General features: G+C 60.9%; 1 protein-coding gene across 3 annotated transcripts in view; it reads left to right on the top strand.

Annotated features, from left to right (window-relative positions):
- The first annotated feature begins 1,468 nt into the window (after positions 1 to 1,468).
- The window catches only part of IL6ST (interleukin 6 cytokine family signal transducer), a 37,620-nt gene continuing 22,118 nt past the window's right edge, over positions 1,469 to 16,970 (top strand). For 2 of the 3 annotated variants that reach the window (XM_080677352.1, XM_080677351.1), the window contains exons 1-2: positions 1,469 to 1,625; positions 15,928 to 16,011. Coding sequence is in view for 2 of the 3 variants with exons in the window: in XM_080677351.1 (XP_080533477.1) it covers positions 15,942 to 16,011 (70 nt within the window). In the remaining variant the exon portion in view is untranslated. Of the gene's footprint in view, positions 1,626 to 2,357; positions 2,413 to 15,927; positions 16,012 to 16,970 lie in introns of those variants that run through there. The other variant, XM_080677350.1, reaches the window with a different exon arrangement.

The following is a 16,970-nucleotide window of genomic DNA, read 5'->3' as shown; positions in this document are numbered from 1 at the left end:
GGGGCAGGGGAAAACCCAGCCTGTCCAAGGCCACAGGCATGGGAGGAAGCAGGGTTTAAGCCAGGGGTCCTCAAACTTTTTAAACAGGGGGCCAGTTCACTGTCCCTCAGACCGTTGGAGGGCCGGACTATAGTTTAAAAAAAAAACTATGAACAAATTCCTATGCGCACTGCGGGCCCGGGACGCGTCGGCTGCTAAGCAGGACAGGCAGCGGCACCCGGCGGGCCGGATCCATGTCCTCGGCGGGCCGCCTGTGGCCCGTGGGCCGTAGTTTGAGGGCCCCTGGAAGCCCACGGAATCTGGAACCGGAAGGCTCACTGAGCCTTAGACACTGTCCCCGCGTAAACGTCTGCTAGATCTGAAAAGTCTGCTTTGAAACCAACACCCCTACCAGGGGCAGAGTGAGAAGGCAACACAGACACCTTCCTGGTTAGAGGCAAGGTGACAGGGAGCACCGAGCTGAGCACAGCGAGCCTTGTCTCCCAGGGGTCCCGACCTGCCTGGGATGATGGATCCCCGACCTGCCTGGGACCCTGTTAGCTGGAGACACACAGCAGGCCCGCTGTCCGTGTCTTTTAAAAATTACCTGATCACGACTAAGAAATAATTTGGTGTGTTTTCCTCTCTGATTCCCCAACATAATGCAGAACCTTACAATCGTGTTGATATATGGGTGTCATTTGTGCCAGTCCGTTAAACCTCTGTTGCCCTCCCGCAGCCTGCCATTCTTCCCAGGGAGCCCCTCACCCCACACACTCCCACATTCACATGCACACGGACACACATGCACACGCACTCACATGCGCACACACACACACACATACAGAACAAAGTGTCTCTGCAGCTGTTTTCCCAGCGGGGCAGGGGGGCGGGCATGCAATGAGACTGGCTTTGCTCCGGGGGTTTTTGACACGGATTGGGAGGTACAGCCGCGAGCGTCCCGGCCTGGGCCCCTGCCCACCCACCCCCTTCGCTGGCGTGAAAGCAAGAACATGGCTGGTCTCCCAGGCCCGGCACCAAGCCGCGGAGGCCGCCACCTGCGGTCACCACCTCCGGGCGCCGAGCCCTCCACGTTCCCCGGGGAGTCGCGTCCCGGTCCCCACGGAGCCCGCGGTCCCTCGCGGCCGGTCCCCGCGGGCAGGCGAGCAGCCACGGCGAGCAGGGAGGCGGCGGGCGGCACGCGGGCTCTGCGCTCGCCCCCTCGCTCCACGCGGAGCACCGCTCGGCAGGGGCGCGGGGGCGGGAGGCGGACCCTGCGATCCCGGCCCCACGGGCGACCCCGGAATCCGGGACGCCGGGAGCCGCGTTACGGGAATCCGGCCGCCAGGCCCCGCCCCTCGCCGTGCGCGGCCGTCGGGCCAATGGCCGGACGCGCCGGGCCCACGGCGACCAATCCGCGCGCAGGGCCGAGCTCGGGGCGGGGCGGGGCGTGGGGCGGGGCCGGAACGCAGGGCCCGCCCGGGAGGAGGGCCGCGTGCCGCGCCTGCGGGGAGGACGGAGCGGCCGGACGCGGGCGGCGAGCAGGACGCGGGCGCAGCGAGCTAGAGGCCGGGCGCGCTGCCGACGGCCGACGGGCCTGGCGCCGCGGGACGTGGCCGCGGAGACCGAGAGCGAGGCGTGACGAGGTGAGGGCCGTGCCGAGCGGGGCGCGCGGGGGCGAGGCGGGCGGCCTGGGCCCGGCAGTCGGGCCGCGGGGCCCGGAGGGCGGCGTCCCCGTCGCGCGCCCCGAGCCCCCGTCCCGGCCTGATAACTCCGCGTTCCTCCGTCCCGGCCGGAGCCCGCAGCCTTGTCCCCTAATCTCAGCGCCCAGGGCGCACGGACGCCCCACAGCCACTGGCCAGCACCCAACACACACATAACACACACCAAATACACACAACACGCACTCACACCAAACACACACACCAAACACACACCAAACACAGACCAAATACAGACACACCAGACACCCACACACACACCCCGACTCCCTGTGGCTTCTGTCCCCCCCCCCTTTCCTTCCCGTCCCACGCGCTCCCCTAACTTCAGGCCGGGCTCTCGCGCCTTTCCTGCCGGAGGTGACCGAACCCGCTGGCGTCGCTGGAGTTCTCCGCGGTCACCGCCTCTCGCCCCCCCCCCGCCCCCCCCCCCCCCCAGCTGCTCTAGGGCGTGCGGGCCCCTGTGGGTTGGTCCCTGCGAGTTGGTTCTGGCGGGTCCGCCCCGGGTCCCACGCCGAGGTCCCTCCCCGCCCCCAAACTTATGAGCGAAGGAGGAGACGGGCCACTGTTCTCTCCGGGGCCCCTGCTCCCGCGGGCCGTGTGTGGGGTGTGCAGTGTGGCCGCCGCCGCGCGGATGGGAACTAACTTGGAACCCAGCGCGAAATCTCGGGAAAGATGGGCGTCGGCGCTGTAAACAGCCCGGCCTGGGCGGCGGGTGAGCAGCCCCGGGTTTGCAGTGAGCGGCCAGGCCGCCCCCGAGTCCGCCGTGGAGTGAACCCCGGGGCCCAGGGCAGGGCCTGGGGAGTGTGGGAGCTGGGGGCCCGGCGCTGCGTTTGGGGGAGCAGCTGCCGATGGAGGGAGTGCGCGCCCCAGGGCCTGTCGCTGGCGGGTAGTTTTGGGCGCTTGTTGCCAGCACGAGCGGAAGGAAGCAATAAAGCGGTGGCGACGGGGTTGGGAAAGCAGGATCGGGTTTGTGGGGACTTTTCCCGCGTGGTGGGCAGTCCTGTGCACGCTTGGTTTTCTCGTCGGTCCTTTAGAGTAGGGTCCTGGTGCCATGGAAACTGCCTTCCTGTTCTCGTTTTTATTTAGGAATCACAGCCTTTTCCATGTATTTTTTAAGTTTCCCAAGGGCGCCTGCCCTTCGGCTACCTGGAGGGTGCAGGTCGGTTATTACCTGCCTGCGCAGGAGGTGTCCCAGCGCCACTCCACAGAGAGGGAAGCCTGGCCTGCCCACCGGAGACCCCATCGCTGCCCCAGACCCTGCTTGGGAGCTGGAGGACCCTCTGCAGGGGGCGTGTTTTCCCTGGAGCCTCGCTCTCTTTTTTTAAAGTTTGTCTTCATCGTTGAACGATTACAGATGCCCCCTCCCCCCCATTGACCTCCTCCTCCCCACTTCCTCCCCTCCCGAGGCCCTCACTGCTCTGTCGTCTGTCTGGTTAGGCATCTGTGCGGGGAAGTTCACTGGTTAATCTTTTCTCCCCCACCCACCCTCCCCTCTGAGATTCCGCAGGTGTTCTGTGCGCTTGTGTCTCTGGATCTATTATGTTCCTCCGTTCACTGTGTTCATTAGATTCCACATGCGTGACAGCGTGTGACACTTGCCTTTCTCCCGTGGCTTATTCCCTTAGCGTGATCCTCTCCAGGCGCCTCCCTGCTGTCTGGCAGGGTAAGAGACCCTTCCTCTTTGCGGCTGCGTGGTATTCCGAGCCAGTGTAAATGCACCGCAGCTGTTGATCTGCTCACCCCCTGATGGGCACGCGGCTGTGTCCAGATCTGGCTGTTGTAGATAGCGCTGCCGTGCAATGGGGTGCATACCTTCTTCCCGGGGGGAGCCTCTTCCAGTGGGAGTCGGGGTTCCCACCCACCGTTTGCTGCTTGGCTCCTGGCGAAGCTCGCAGAGCCCTGGTGTCTCCGTGTCCCTGAGGGCAGAGGCAGGCTGCTCAGGTGGGTTCCTCCCACCCCGGAGCCTGCGCACTTCCTGTGGCCTCGGGCGCTGAGGAGGCTGGTGCTGCCCTCAGGCCCCGGGAGAGGTGGCTGAGGGGGCTGGTGGCCTGGCCATGGCCCGGGCGCGGGGCAGTCCTGATGGAACGCAGAGGGGTACCGACTCGCCGAGATGCTTAAAGCAGGAAGTGACCAGGTCAGCCTTGGGAGGGTCCGGGGGTGCAGAGGTCAGCCTCGAACCTGGTCGGATTTGGAGACAGGGAAGACGAGGGGCCGTTGCAAGCAGAGGTCAATGTAGAAAGGGTCAGGCACGTCCAAGGCGGGGAACCTGCCAGGGCCACGTGGCGAATGGACGGTAGACGGGCGTTCACACCCGGCAGCCTGGCGGCAGATTCCGGCTCCTCCGTGACGCTGTGCTGCCTCTTCATAGGGTGTACACGCGTGACAGGGCCTAGACCAGGGATGGGCAAACTTTTTGACTCGAGGGCCACAATGGGTTCTTAAACTGGACCGAGGGCCGGAACAAAAGCATGGATGGAGTGTTTGTGTGAACTAATATAAATTCAAAGTAAAGGAGTGGAGGGGAGAGCAAGAGAACCGGATAGAACAGCCGGATCCGGCCCGCGGGCCGTAGTTTGCCCACGGCTGGCCTAGAGTCATGTGGCCACACAGGGGGTCTTCCAGAACCCGCTCCCCACGGCCTGTCTGTGCCTCGGAGCCCCGCGCCAGGAATCTGACCAGGAAGCTGGCCGTGCAGGTCCACGGGGCACCGACGTCTGTGAGCGTGGGAGGGAATTCCACAGAGAAGGTTTGCTCCGCGTTGTAAACGCTGCCGAGCAGGGCCACGAGCAGAGGGCGGAGGCCGGGAGAGGCGTGGGCTGAAGCACAGACTCTCAGTACCTGGAGAAAGGCTAGCCGTGGGCTTGGCCTGAGCGTAGCTCTGGGGGGGTTTCCGGTGGGGACCGAGAAAAGGTGAGGCCGAGTTGTGAATGGCAAGTCAAATAAAGAACCTGCGTGTTTGCTTTGCACTTGGCTTTGCAAACATCCCGCCTGGCGGAGGAGAAGCCGGAGGCTTGCCGTTCCTCTGGAAGACGGTGTGTAGCTTGAGGGCTTGAGGGCGAGGTCTGAGCTCAGCGTTCTTAAGCGTCGACGTGAAATGCCGGAGAAGGGAGAAGGTCGCGGGGACCGGCACACCGCAGCCAAACGTAGGTTCTCAAATGGCTGAACCATTTGGCATTGTTGTTCACCCTTTAAAAAGCTTTTGGGGAAAGAGTGACGGCTTTAACGTCGTGTTTCAGAGGCATTTATCCACCAGGAACGTCCAGAGTGATTGGGAGGGAGGCGGGGCCGGAAGCCAGGGGCAGGGTAAACATGGTTGTGCTCATACGTTAGTTCGGTCAGGATGAGGGTAGGAAGAGAACTAAGGAAGGCCTTACGGACGGACGGAGCCTGGAGGAGGTCTGTAGCTGAGAACAGCTGAAAGGTAAAGGATAGGCGAGAGGCATCCCGGGCCCATTGGCTTCCAGGGGTGGGCAAACTTTTTGACTCGAGGGCCACAATGGGTTCTTAAACTGGACCAGAGGGCCGGAACAAAAGCATGGATGGAGTGTTTGTGTGAACTCATATAAATTCAAAGTAAAGGAGCAGAGGGGAGAGCAAGAGAACCGGATAGAACAGCCGGATCCGGCCCGCGGGCCGTAGTTTGCCCACGGCTGGGTTAGACAGTTCACAGAGACCCGTGTCTTTTCCGGCGGGGAGAGAACTGTGGCTTTCAAGGAAGGCGTGTGCATGTCTTTGTCCATCTGCGTGCATGCCCATGTGTCTGTGTGGGTATTGTCTTCAGACCTGTTACATTTATGTGCACCGGAGAAGGGGAGTTCAAGGCGATGGTACAGAACTGGGATTTAAAAGAGGGGTCCCCTCCAGAATGGTGGGAATTATTTTGCTTGGGGGTCATAGCTGACGTTGTAGATCTTCAGAGAAGTCGGTATTTTTAAGTAAGAACAGATGCCCAAGGCTTCTGGGTTCCCACGGCCAGGAGATAAAGCCAGCCGAGATTTCCTGCTAGAGAAGGAGATAAGGGCAGAAGGCAACCACACGCCGAGGTTACGTGGAGGCCGAGGTGTTCAAGAAGCAGAGACGCCAGCCAAGTGCAGCGCTTCGAGCCCTCGCCTCCGCGCCGTCCTGGCTGCAGCAGGGTCTGCCCTGTCTGTGCCTGTCCAGCGTCCCCGGGGGACTCGGTGGGAATCGCGGTGGCTGACATCGCGGTGGCTGACGGGCCGTGAGTGACGTGGGGCTCGTCTGGGTTCTGTGTTAAAGCTGCAGAGCAGGCGTCCTGCACAGCGGCTCCGTCGCCGCGGTGAGCCTGGAATGTCTGCCTACGGAGCACCGAGCACCGTTCTCCTGTGACGCTCGTCCGTGGGCCTCCGCTCTCCTGTCGGCTGGTGCCACCTGGACTCCTGGACCGTGACTTCCTGTTGGTCCTCGGGAGTCTGTTAGGGTTTGCCTGTCCTGCTGCGTGTACCCCAGCCCCTCACCCCGGAGGACGTGGGCCAGGCTGGGTCTCCCACAGCGCGCTCCAGGATTAGGCGCTCCAGGGTTTAGGCGCCCCCGGGTTTAGGCGCCCCCGGGTTTAGGCACCCCCGGGTTTAGGCGCCCCCGGTTTAGGCGCTCCAGGGATTAGGCGTCCCCGGGTTTAGGCGCTCCAGGGATTAGGCGTCCCCGGGTTTAGGCACTCCAGGGTTTAGGCACCCCCGGGTTTAGGCGCCCCCGGTTTAGGCGCTCCCGGGTTTAGGCGCTCCCGGGTTAGGTGGGTGCGCGGGGCCTTCACTTGGCAGCCAGGGGCCTCGCTCAGGCGGGCACTGTCTTCCCTGCCGAAACCTGGCTCATCGCACACTGTGCTTCCCTGGTCCCTGGGCCGGTCTGCCCTGGGCGTGCTCTGTGCTTCTGAGCGCCCAGGCGTGTGCTGCCCTCTGAACTTGGGACTTGTTCAGGGAAGAGCGGTCATTCGGCTTCGACTGCGATATCTGCGAAAGGCCTTCTGTGAGCTCGGAGCACACGTGCGCACTCCTGCTTCCTGCCAGCACTCACATGCAGGTCCCTACTCCGCCTGGAGCGTCTGTATCTGGGATGAAGTGGGGCTCTGTATTATTTTTGTCCTGATTGTTATCATTTTGCTGTGGAGTCAGTTGTCCCAATGCTACCAGTTCTTTATCCCCCGGTGATAGGAGATGCTTTTCTAAAAACTAGGTACTGCCCTGGCCGGTTTGGCTCCGTGAATAGAGCGTCGGCCTGTGGACCAAATGGTCCCGGCTTCCATTCCGGTGAAGGCCACGTACCCGGGTGCAGGCTCCTCCCGGGCCTGGGCCCTGGTCAGGGCGCGTGCGGGAGGCAACCAGTCCATGTGTTTCTCTCACATCCATGTTTCTCTTTCCCGCCCTCTTCCACTCTCCGTAAAGATCAGTGGGAAGTACCCTCGGTGAGGATCAACAACAACAACAGAAAGATAGTAAGTTACACACAGGGTGGGCCAAGTAGGCTTGCAGGTGTGAGCGCACCAACCAGTTCCCTCCTGTGTTACTTACCGTGAGTGTGCTGTTCCCCACGGGAGCAGTGTGGGCCTGCCTCCGCCCTGCCCGTGGGCTTGGGTCTGTGTGGGAGGAAGCCGCGTCCCTTCACCCCGGGACCCACGCGCCTGGGGGTCAGACCCTCACCCTCGTCAGAGGTCCAGGCAGGAAGGGAAAAGGAGGCACGTCGGGCATCTGAGCTGAGGTCATCTTAGGGCTCCGGGCGGGAGGGTCACTGCCGGGCGGGAAGGGCAGATGTTCTGTAGTTCGTCCTTCCTTGGACGTTGTTGGTAAAACGTTGTCTCCGGGAGTAGCTCTTGTTAGGGGCCCGGCCCCAGGTGTGAATTCTTTAGGGGGACGGTAGCAGTTTCTCTGACCCTGCAGTCTTGATTACATTTTGCTCAAAATAATTCACAGGCCAGAGTGGCCCGTGGAGGGGAGGCCTGTTCTGAAGCCCACGTCTGTTCCGGGACTTGGCAGCTGACACCCCCGAGGGCTGGCTGTTTCTCTGCCAATGCCGTGGCTTAATTCCTGCCACACGGCATCGTGTCTCAGCAGATGGAGCATCTGCTCACCAAAGGCCGGTTGTTCGTTTTGGAGGTTGGCTTTTGGGCATTCCCTGGTACAGGGGTCCTCAAACTTTTTAAACAGGGGGCCAGTTCACTGTCCCTCAGACCATTGGAGGGCCGGACTATAGTTTAAAAAAAAAACTATGAACAAATTCCTATGCGCACTGCGGGCCCAGGACGTGTCGGCTGCTAAGCAGGACAGGCAGCGGCACCCGGCGGGCCGGATAAATGTCCTCGGCGGGCCGCATGTGGCCCGCGGGCCGTGGTTTGAGGACGCCTGCTAGTATTTCCCGTGAAATCTTGCGTCAGTTTGTGCAAGCCCCCAGCCACTCCGCAGTTTGGATTCGGGCCTCGTGGCTCTGAACTGGGAACGGGAGAAGGATGTCCCTGCTCTGTGTCCTCCACCCGTGACACGGGCTCGCGGGGAAGCTGGGAAGGCTTCATCGTGTTCGTCACGAGCTGCCGCGTAGTCGGGTTAGGGTTTACCTGGACGCAGTGGAGGCTCAGATGCTGCTGTGAATAGGATTTTTCTGTTACATTTCTGATGGCTCATTATCGCCGTCGAGGGAAGCTATACTTTTTATGATCTTCTATTCAGCGATTACATTGAACTTGCACTAGCCCTGATGGCCTGGCCCTGGATTCTTATTCTTGATGGATGATCCTGTCACCTGCAAGCTTTTCTCCTCCCCTTTGTATCTATCCACTTGCTTGTTATGTGTTGGATGAAGCTGCCCCCGACGGTGTTGAATGATGGATGACCCCCAGCATCTCCCTATATCCTGGCCTTAAGGGAAGGCTTCCGAGCTGCGTCTTGCAATAGCAAGTTCACTGAGCTCCGGGGAAGCGTTCTGCAGCCGCCGCCGCCAGAGCTGCGGGTGAGCACACGGGGCTGTCTCCCGAGTGTGCGCTCCGAGCCGGGTAGAGTCTGCGCACTTTACGGTGAACTCCTAACCCAGCACCTCAGGGCAGGACCTGATGGGAAACGGGGCTGTGGAGAGGTGATCAGGCAAGACGCTTGGTCCCCTGTATATTCTGGTCCAGAATCGTACCAGCATGGCACGCACTTAATGTGTCTGCTGCGTGAATGACTGGCCTCCGTGCTGGGAGCAGGCGTGTGGAGTGTCGGTGCACGAACAGACTGTGGTCTGACCGGGCCAGGTTCTTGCGTGGACGTCGCTTTCGTTTCCCTGGGAAAGCACCGAGGAGGGAATAGCTAAGTACACGGTGTTCGTTTGGTTTGGCCGTTTCCTTCTTCGGTGATGTGTCTGTTCAAATATTTTGCTTGCCTGTTAATTAGGTTTGTTTTCTCGTGATGTTTTCCTAGTTTTAAAAATACTTTCTGGAAAAGGACTTTATTGGGAAACAGATTTGTGTTCTCTCCCAACCTGTGGCTGGTCTTTTCATTCTCTTACCAGTGTGTGTTTTAAAGAGCAGAGCTTCCAAGTTTCACGGAGCCTGACGTACCCAGGAGCGTCGTGTCCAAGACGTCTTTGCCTGACCGCCTCCCAGGGGGTTTCTCCTGTGCTTTCTTCTCGAAGGTTTAGGTTTTACGTGTAGGTCCATGAATTAGTCCACGTGAGTTTTGGTGAATAAAGTCTTACTGGGACTCGGCCAGGCCCGCGTGTTCACACGGTGTCTGTGGCCCCATCAGCACTCCGGTGCCAGAGGGACTGGCTGCAGGAGAGGGAAGGCCCTCGGAGCCTGAATTAGGTGTTGCCTGGCCGTCCCAGGACCTGCTTGCCAGCGTATTGTAAGGTGCTCGGGGCGATTGAGGAAAAGCCGGGTGGGGAGGGTGGGCAGTGCAGGCCGGTCAGGGAAGGGCTGGCTGAGAAGTGCGTGTGAACAAAGCTGTAGGAACTGATGTTTATACATTGACTCAGAACGTCCAGTTGGTAATGTTCGGTGAAGAAAGCAAGTCGAAGAACATGACCCGTTTTTATAAAAGGTACAAGAAGGTACATGTTTACGGGACATGAGGTTGTGCACGTGGGAAATTACAAGATCCGTGCCCCTGCGTTCAGCGCAGCGTTACTGACAGAAGCCAAGACCGGGGCGCCGCCGAGGGGTCTGTCCGTAGTGAGGGATGGGAAGGTGCGTATGTGGACGACGGAACGAAAAGGAAGGAAAGCCTGCCATTGGTGACAACAGAGGTGGGCCTGGTCACCCCTAACCACCTGTGCCTCGGCCCCGCCACCGTGGCTTCGTCTGGAAGGATGTCCGGAAGATGTTCGGTCTAATTAGCATATTGCCCTTTTATTAGTATAGACTAGACCAGTGGTCAGCAAACTCATTAGTCAACAGAGCCAAATATCAACAGTACAATGATTGAAATTTCCTTTGAGAGCCGAAAACCGACTTCTGCGCATGGGCCACGAAGTTTCAGTCGCACTGTACGTGCGCGCCCGCACGTGGTATTTTGTGGAAGAGCCACACTCAAGGGGCCAAAGAGCCGCATGTGGCTCGCGAGCCGCAGTTTGCCGACCATTAGACTAGACGATCTGCAGGAGAGGCGGAGAGAAGGGCGCTGATGGCGGTTTCAGGTGGAACAGTCACCGTCCACAGGATGCCAGGAGGAGGAATGAGCAGAGTCCTGGCCACTCCGTGCCCTTTACAGCAGGTCCGAGCGCCGTGGGCGCCCTGCCTCCGAGATGTGTTAGGGTGCTGCGTGTCCCCCTCTGTCGGGATGGACGGTGGCGTCACGTTACTGAGAGCTGTCCCTTCGTCCCTCCCATCTCAGTGGCCGTCCTGTCAGAATGGGAAAGCGTGTCGCTGTCCAGGGGAGCGTGGTGGCTCTGCAGCAGCCTCGGCCCTTTAGGGGAGTCGCGTCCAAGTGTGTGATGGGAACAGCGCCCCCCAACAGGAAGGCCACGTCTTCGCAGCCTCAGGGAGCCCCTCTGTCGTGGGACAGCGCTGGGTGGGGGGCAGGGCAGGACGCCCGCCCACCTGCTCACGTGTTCTGGGGTTCCGGAACGTGTGCGGTGGGGGTTCCTCATGAGGGCCTGGTGGCCACTGGGGAGGAGGGAAGGAATCAGGTGGAGGGAAGGGGTCTCTGCCTTCACCGGTGCAGTCACCTGTGCACTCAGACCCTTCACCTGTGCACTCAGACCCTTCACCTGTGCACTCAGACCCTTCACCTGTGCACTCAGACCCTTCACCTGTGCACTCAGACCCTTCACCGGTGCACTCAGACCCTTCACCTGTGCACTCAGACCCTTCACCTGTGCACTCAGACCCTTCACCTGTGCACTCAGACCCTTCACCGGTGCACTCAGACCCTTCACAGGTGCAGTCACCTGTGCACTCAGACCCTTCACCTGTGCAGTCACCTGTGCACTCAGACCCTTCACCTGTGCAGTCAGACCCTTCACCTGTGCACTCAGACCCTTCACCGGTGCACTCAGACCCTTCACAGGTGCAGTCACCTGTGCACTCAGACCCTTCACCTGTGCAGTCACCTGTGCACTCAGACCCTTCACCTGTGCAGTCAGACCCTTCACCTGTGCAGTCACCTGTGCACTCAGACCCTTCACCTGTGCACTCAGACCCTTCACCTGTGCAGTCAGACCCTTCACCTGTGCACTCAGACCCTTCACCTGTGCAGTCAGACCCTTCACCGGTGCACTCAGACCCTTCACCTGTGCACTCAGACCCTTCACCTGTGCACTCAGACCCTTCACCTGTGCACTCAGACCCTTCACCTGTGCAGTCACCTGTGCACTCAGACCCTTCACCTGTGCACTCAGACCCTTCACAGGTGCAGTCACCTGTGCACTCAGACCCTTCACCTGTGCAGTCACCTGTGCACTCAGACCCTTCACCTGTGCAGTCAGACCCTTCACCTGTGCAGTCACCTGTGCACTCAGACCCTTCACCTGTGCACTCAGACCCTTCACCTGTGCAGTCAGACCCTTCACCTGTGCACTCAGACCCTTCACCTGTGCAGTCAGACCCTTCACCGGTGCACTCAGACCCTTCACCTGTGCACTCAGACCCTTCACCTGTGCACTCAGACCCTTCACCTGTGCACTCAGACCCTTCACCTGTGCAGTCACCTGTGCACTCAGACCCTTCACCTGTGCACTCAGACCCTTCACAGGTGCAGTCACCTGTGCACTCAGACCCTTCACAGGTGCAGTCACCTGTGCACTCAGACCCTTCACAGGTGCAGTCACCTGTGCACTCAGACCCTTCACCTGTGCAGTCACCTGTGCACTCAGACCCTTCACCTGTGCACTCAGACCCTTCACCTGTGCACTCAGACCCTTCACCGGTGCAGTCACCTGTGCACTCAGACCCGTCACCTGTGCACTCAGACCCTTCACCTGTGCAGTCACCTGTGCACTCAGACCCTTCACCTGTGCACTCAGACCCTTCACCGGTGCAGTCACCTGTGCACTCAGACCCTTCACCTGTGCACTCAGACCCTTCACTTGTGCACTCAGACCCTTCACCGGTGCAGTCACCTGTGCACTCAGACCCTTCACCTGTGCAGTCACCTGTGCACTCAGACCCTTCACCGGTGCAGTCACCTGTGCACTCAGACCCTTCACCTGTGCAGTCACCTGTGCACTCAGACCCTTCACCTGTGCAGTCACCTGTGCACTCAGACCCTTCACCTGTGCAGTCACCTGTGCAGTCACCTGTGCACTCAGACCCTTCACCGGTGCAGTCACCTGTGCACTCAGACCCTTCACCGGTGCAGTCACCTGTGCACTCAGACCCTTCACCGGTGCACTCAGACCCTTCACCTGTGCACTCAGACCCTTCACCTGTGCAGTCACCTGTGCAGTCACCTGTGCACTCAGACCCTTCACTGGTGCAGTCACCTGTGCACTCAGACCCTTCACCGGTGCACTCAGACCCTTCACCGGTGCAGTCACCTGTGCACTCAGACCCTTCACCGGTGCAGTCACCTGTGCACTCAGACCCTTCACTGGTGCAGTCACCTGTGCACTCAGACCCTTCACCGGTGCACTCAGACCCTTCACCGGTGCAGTCACCTGTGCACTCAGACCCTTCCCCGGTGCAGTCACCTGTGCACTCAGACCCTTCACCGGTGCAGTCACCTGTGCACTCAGACCCTTCACCTGTGCACTCAGACCCTTCACCTGTGCAGTCAGACCCTTCACCTGTGCACTCAGACCCTTCACCGGTGCAGTCACCTGTGCACTCAGACCCTTCACCGGTGTAGTCACCTGTGCACTCAGACCCTTCACCTGTGCACTCAGACCCTTCACCTGTGCAGTCAGACCCTTCACCTGTGCACTCAGACCCTTCACCGGTGCAGTCACCTGTGCACTCAGACCCTTCACCGGTGCAGTCACCTGTGCACTCAGACCCTTCACCGGTGCAGTCACCTGTGCACTCAGACCCTTCACCGGTGCACTCAGACCCTTCACCGGTGCACTCAGACCCTTCACCGGTGCACTCAGACCCTTCACCGGTGCACTCAGACCCTTCACCGGTGCACTCAGACCCTTCACCTGTGCACTCAGACCCTTCACCGGTGCACTCAGACCCTTCACCTGTGCACTCAGACCCTTCACCTGTGCACTCAGACCCTTCACCTGTGCAGTCACCTGTGCACTCAGACCCTTCACCTGTGCAGTCACCTGTGCACTCAGACCCTTCACCTGTGCACTCAGACCCTTCACCGGTGCACTCAGACCCTTCACCGGTGCACTCAGACCCTTCACCTGTGCACTCAGACCCTTCACCGGTGCACTCAGACCCTTCACCGGTGCACTCAGACCCTTCACCGGTGCACTCAGACCCTTCACCTGTGCACTCAGACCCTTCACCTGTGCACTCAGACCCTTCACCGGTGCACTCAGACCCTTCACCGGTGCACTCAGACCCTTCACCTGTGCACTCAGACCCTTCACCGGTGCAGTCACCGGTGCAGTCAGACCCTTCACCGGTGCACTCAGACCCTTCACCGGTGCACTCAGACCCTTCACCGGTGCACTCAGACCCTTCACCTGTGCACTCAGACCCTTCACCGGTGCAGTCACCGGTGCAGTCAGACCCTTCACCGGTGCACTCAGACCCCTCACCGGTGCAGTCAGAGCGGGTCGCTGTCGGGCAGTTTTGTGAGCGGCGCTGCAGGGCAGGTGCAGGTGGCCAGTGGCTTTTATGCTTCGTAAACACAGGGCTGTGAGGCGGAGGCAAGAAGGGCGTAGTTTCATTTGGGGAGAATGCTTGCAGTCGAGCCTTTCTAAGTTTAAACTGTTTACTTTTGGACTCAGTGCCTGCGTCAGAGGGAGCGACGTGGGGCGGCGCGGGGTAGGGCTGCCTCCCGCCTGCCTCCAGGGCCCCGCGGGAGCCGCCGAGCCCGTGTCCTTGTGGGGACACTGCACACGGAAGGAAGTTGGTGTGGGTTCTGTTATCTCTTCTGTCGCTTTGTGCACACGTGACACGCGCTTTCTGTGCGTAACGCGTTGTGAGGGCTGACATGTCTGCGCATGAAGGCCCCTCCTGTGGCTGCGTGTGCCCTGTGCTGGGTGTGCCGTGACTTCACCAGCCCCTCGCAGGACCGCGGGCTGCTGCAGTCTTCCCCGTGAAAACAGCCTGTCGTGACCAACTGGCCCGTGCGCACCTGTCGGGAGAAACGCCGGGTTCAGACGTCGGTGTGCCAGCTCTGATCAGCGGTGCAGACCGCGCTCAACTGCCGTCCCCTCGTCTGGGCAGGCGTTTGTTTTCAGTTGGGTTGTTGTGAATCACAAACCATGACGATCGGTCTCAGCTGAGCGGCTCTCCGGGAAGGCTGTGCCGGCCGACACGGTGGCCTGTGCGAGGGCCTGAGTCACCGGCTCGTGCGCTGGCGTCGCTGCAGGGTCTGTTCTCGCCCGCACGAGGGGAGGGTGTGTCGGGCGCTGCGTGTTCGTTGGTTTACTGTTTTCACCAAGTGCATCTTACATGTCCACAAAGCATAAGTGCGCAGCTCGTGACTCACCAGCACCGTCACGGCTCAGAACACGCCCCGCCTCCCAGAATGCTCGCTGGCCCTCTCCCCGAGGCGCCCTCTCCCCGAGGCGCCCTCTCCCCGAGGCGCCCTCTCCCCGAGACGCCCTCTCCCTGAGGCGCCCTCTCCCCCGGCCTCTGCGCCTGGCTGTGCCCTGCAGCGCGTAGCTGCTCTGCACCCGCTGGCCCTGTGTCAGGCCCTGTGTCACGTGAGACCGGCCCGTGGTGGACGTGCCCGTGGTCCGACGTCATGGCAGCGACTCAGCGTCCGGGCACAGCGCCCACAGCGGGGGAGCTGCCGTGAGCCCCTGCGCGGGGGCTGTGAGGCGCCCTCTCGCTCCCGCGGGCGCGGTGTTGGGCGCGGAGGGCCGGGTCTGAGGAGGTGCTCTGCCTGGTGCAGGCCTGCCCAGCTGCTTTCCAGAGCGTCCTGGGCGGGTGCCCCTGTCCCTTCCGCTGTGCCGGGGAGGGGGGGGTGTGTGTGAGCGTCATCGCGTCTGTCTGAGTCACTTGTATCTCCTTTCCCAGGCGCTGCCTCTTCAGCTCGCCCGGCCTGTGTGTCTGCGGGGATTCGGGGGTTTGTAGGCATTCTCCAGTATCGGGGGGATTGCTAGTCATGCTGCGTCCGGCTCTTCCATCGTGCCCGGAGCTTAGGCGGTTCTGGAGGGTTTGCCTGCAGACACTCGTCTCTGACGCTCCCTCTCGGAGGACTTACTGAGAAAGAGCAGGCGCCGTCTCGCTCACCTTACGGTGAAATGGTTTTCCAGCTCTGTTTCTAAACGTGTTCTTACTGATTTTTAGAGAGAGAGGAAGGGGGAGAGAGAGAGATAGAAACATTGATGAGAGAGAAGTATCACTAATCGGCTGCCCCCTGCACGCCCCCCCCCCCCCCCCGCCCGGGGATGGAGCCTGCAACCCGGGCGTGTGTCCTGACGGGGAATGGAACTGGTAACCTCTGGGTTCCTGGGTCAACTCTGGGTCAACGCTCTACCGCCGAGCCACACGGGCCCGGCTCCCACTACGTTGATGCAGCCACAACTTGGGTGGGAAGAAACAGAAACGCTGAAGGCTTGGCTGTTTTCTGCCTCCTAACGACGCGCCCCTTTTTAGAAAGTCACAGGGGAGCAGGAGGCGTCGGGGAGCGTGCCCGGAGGAAGGTGTGAGCCGTGATGTCTCCTGTGTCTCTTACAGGCTCGCCCCGCACGATGTCGGCCCTGCGGACGGGGACGCTGCCCGCCCTGCTGCTGCTGCTGCTGCTCACGGCCGCGTGCCTGGGTAAGTTCCCGCAGCGCCTCCCTCCCAGCCCGCGGGGCAGCTCTGTACGTTCACACGATAGAATCAGTTCACACGATGGAATCACAGCGTGCGGCTCCGTGTTTATTCCTTCTGGAGTCGTTGCTGAGAGGATGTTGTCTCAGAGTGATGTTACAAAGTGGGATGCCATGTGGCTTAGTAACAGTGGCTGTCGGTGGGGAAGGGAGATTGCTTTTAAGTAAGGAACTAGGAGACCTGTCAGCTGTCAGCGCTTCGCCTGACGCTGAGGCCGCGGGCAGCGGTGGGCCTGGAGCCGGGAGGGTCGCTGGGGCAGAGCCTCCACGGCCACCGCAGGACCTGTCTGCGCGCCGGCCGCCGCCCGTCCACAGGGAGACACGTGCAGAGTTAGGGTAAATGTTTACAGACCGTTAATATTGGACGTGACCGTGATGTCCAGGCATGTAATCCGTGCACTGTCTCGTGGAACGTAGTGCAGAACAAACGTTAGCCGTCTGCGCAGATGGGGCTGGGGGAGCCACACTGTCCTTCCCCACAGAGGGAGCTGGGCCTGAGAGCCAGGAGGTCAGGGTTCGATGCCCTGTCGGGGCACAGGCCCGGGTCGTGGGCTCGATCCCCAGGAGGGGGCGTGCAGGAGGCAGCCCATCAGTGATTCTCTCTCAGCATTGATGTCTGTCTCTCTCCCTCCCCCTTCCCTCTGAAATAAAATAAAATGTTGCTGCCTCGCCATTTCCTCCAAAACTGCATGGCCTAAGGTGACAGTGACAGTTCTTTCTGGTGTTCGGGTGGGTCAGGGGGACAGCCAGGCCCAGCCCGGCGGGTTCAGCTCCCCCGGTTCCTGGGGCCTCCCCACGAAAAGGCCCGGCACGGCCTGCCTGGTGCTGCGGGCGAGGCCGGGGTGGGGCTGTGGCCAGAGCACGCAGTGTCTCCCCGTGGGCCTGGGCACCCTCACGCATCCCTGG

The sequence above is a fragment of the Plecotus auritus genome, assembly GCF_963455305.1.
Source record: "Plecotus auritus genome assembly, chromosome: 7".
NCBI lineage: Eukaryota > Metazoa > Chordata > Mammalia > Chiroptera > Vespertilionidae > Plecotus > Plecotus auritus.
This window is presented reverse-complemented; position numbering and strand designations above follow the sequence as displayed.